Source organism: Octodon degus, unplaced genomic scaffold, assembly GCF_000260255.1.
Source record: "Octodon degus isolate 3935 unplaced genomic scaffold, OctDeg1.0 scaffold00093, whole genome shotgun sequence".
NCBI lineage: Eukaryota > Metazoa > Chordata > Mammalia > Rodentia > Octodontidae > Octodon > Octodon degus.
Window position 1 is genome coordinate 7,751,521 of NW_004524669.1, and position 531 is coordinate 7,752,051.

The 531-nt window shown below is 37.1% G+C and overlaps 1 protein-coding gene across 1 annotated transcript in view; it reads left to right on the forward strand.

Annotated features, from left to right (window-relative positions):
- LOC101564082 (olfactory receptor 9K2-like) overlaps window positions 1–346 on the forward strand; it is a 21,702-nt gene extending 21,356 nt beyond the window's left edge. The window contains exon 2 of the mRNA XM_004638017.1: window positions 1–346. Within this exon, the coding sequence (XP_004638074.1) occupies window positions 1–346 (346 nt within the window).
- Window positions 347–531: the final 185 nt, after the last annotated feature.

Genomic DNA, 531 nt, shown 5'->3' on the forward strand with positions numbered 1-531 from the left:
ACTGTTTATTGTCTCTGCTTTCATTGTCATCAGCACCACAGTTGTCATTCTGGTGTCCTATGCATACATCCTCTCCACTGTTCTGAAGATTCCTTCAACTCAAGGCAGGAGTAAGACCTTCTCTACCTGTAGTTCCCATATAGCAGCTGTGAGTTTGTTCTATGGGACTGTGTTCTTCACATATGCTCAGCCTGGGGCCATGTCCTCACCAGAGCAAAGCAAAATTGTATCTGTTTTCTACACACTTATAATACCAATGCTGAATCCTCTAATATACAGTCTGAGAAATAGAGATGTGAAAGATGCTGTGAAAAGAATATTATGTGAGAAATGCTACTGTCAGTGACATTTAAAAATCAGTCTATAGTGGAAATATTTTGATTTCCATGGTACTAAACATTATTGTTACTGTGAAATTGTGTCAAAGATTTTTTTGTATGTGGCAGTGAATGTCAACTTCCAATTACTAAGACACGAAGTAACTTAGTAGTGCTGAACTCAACACTGATATAAATGAAGTACTTTAGTTAT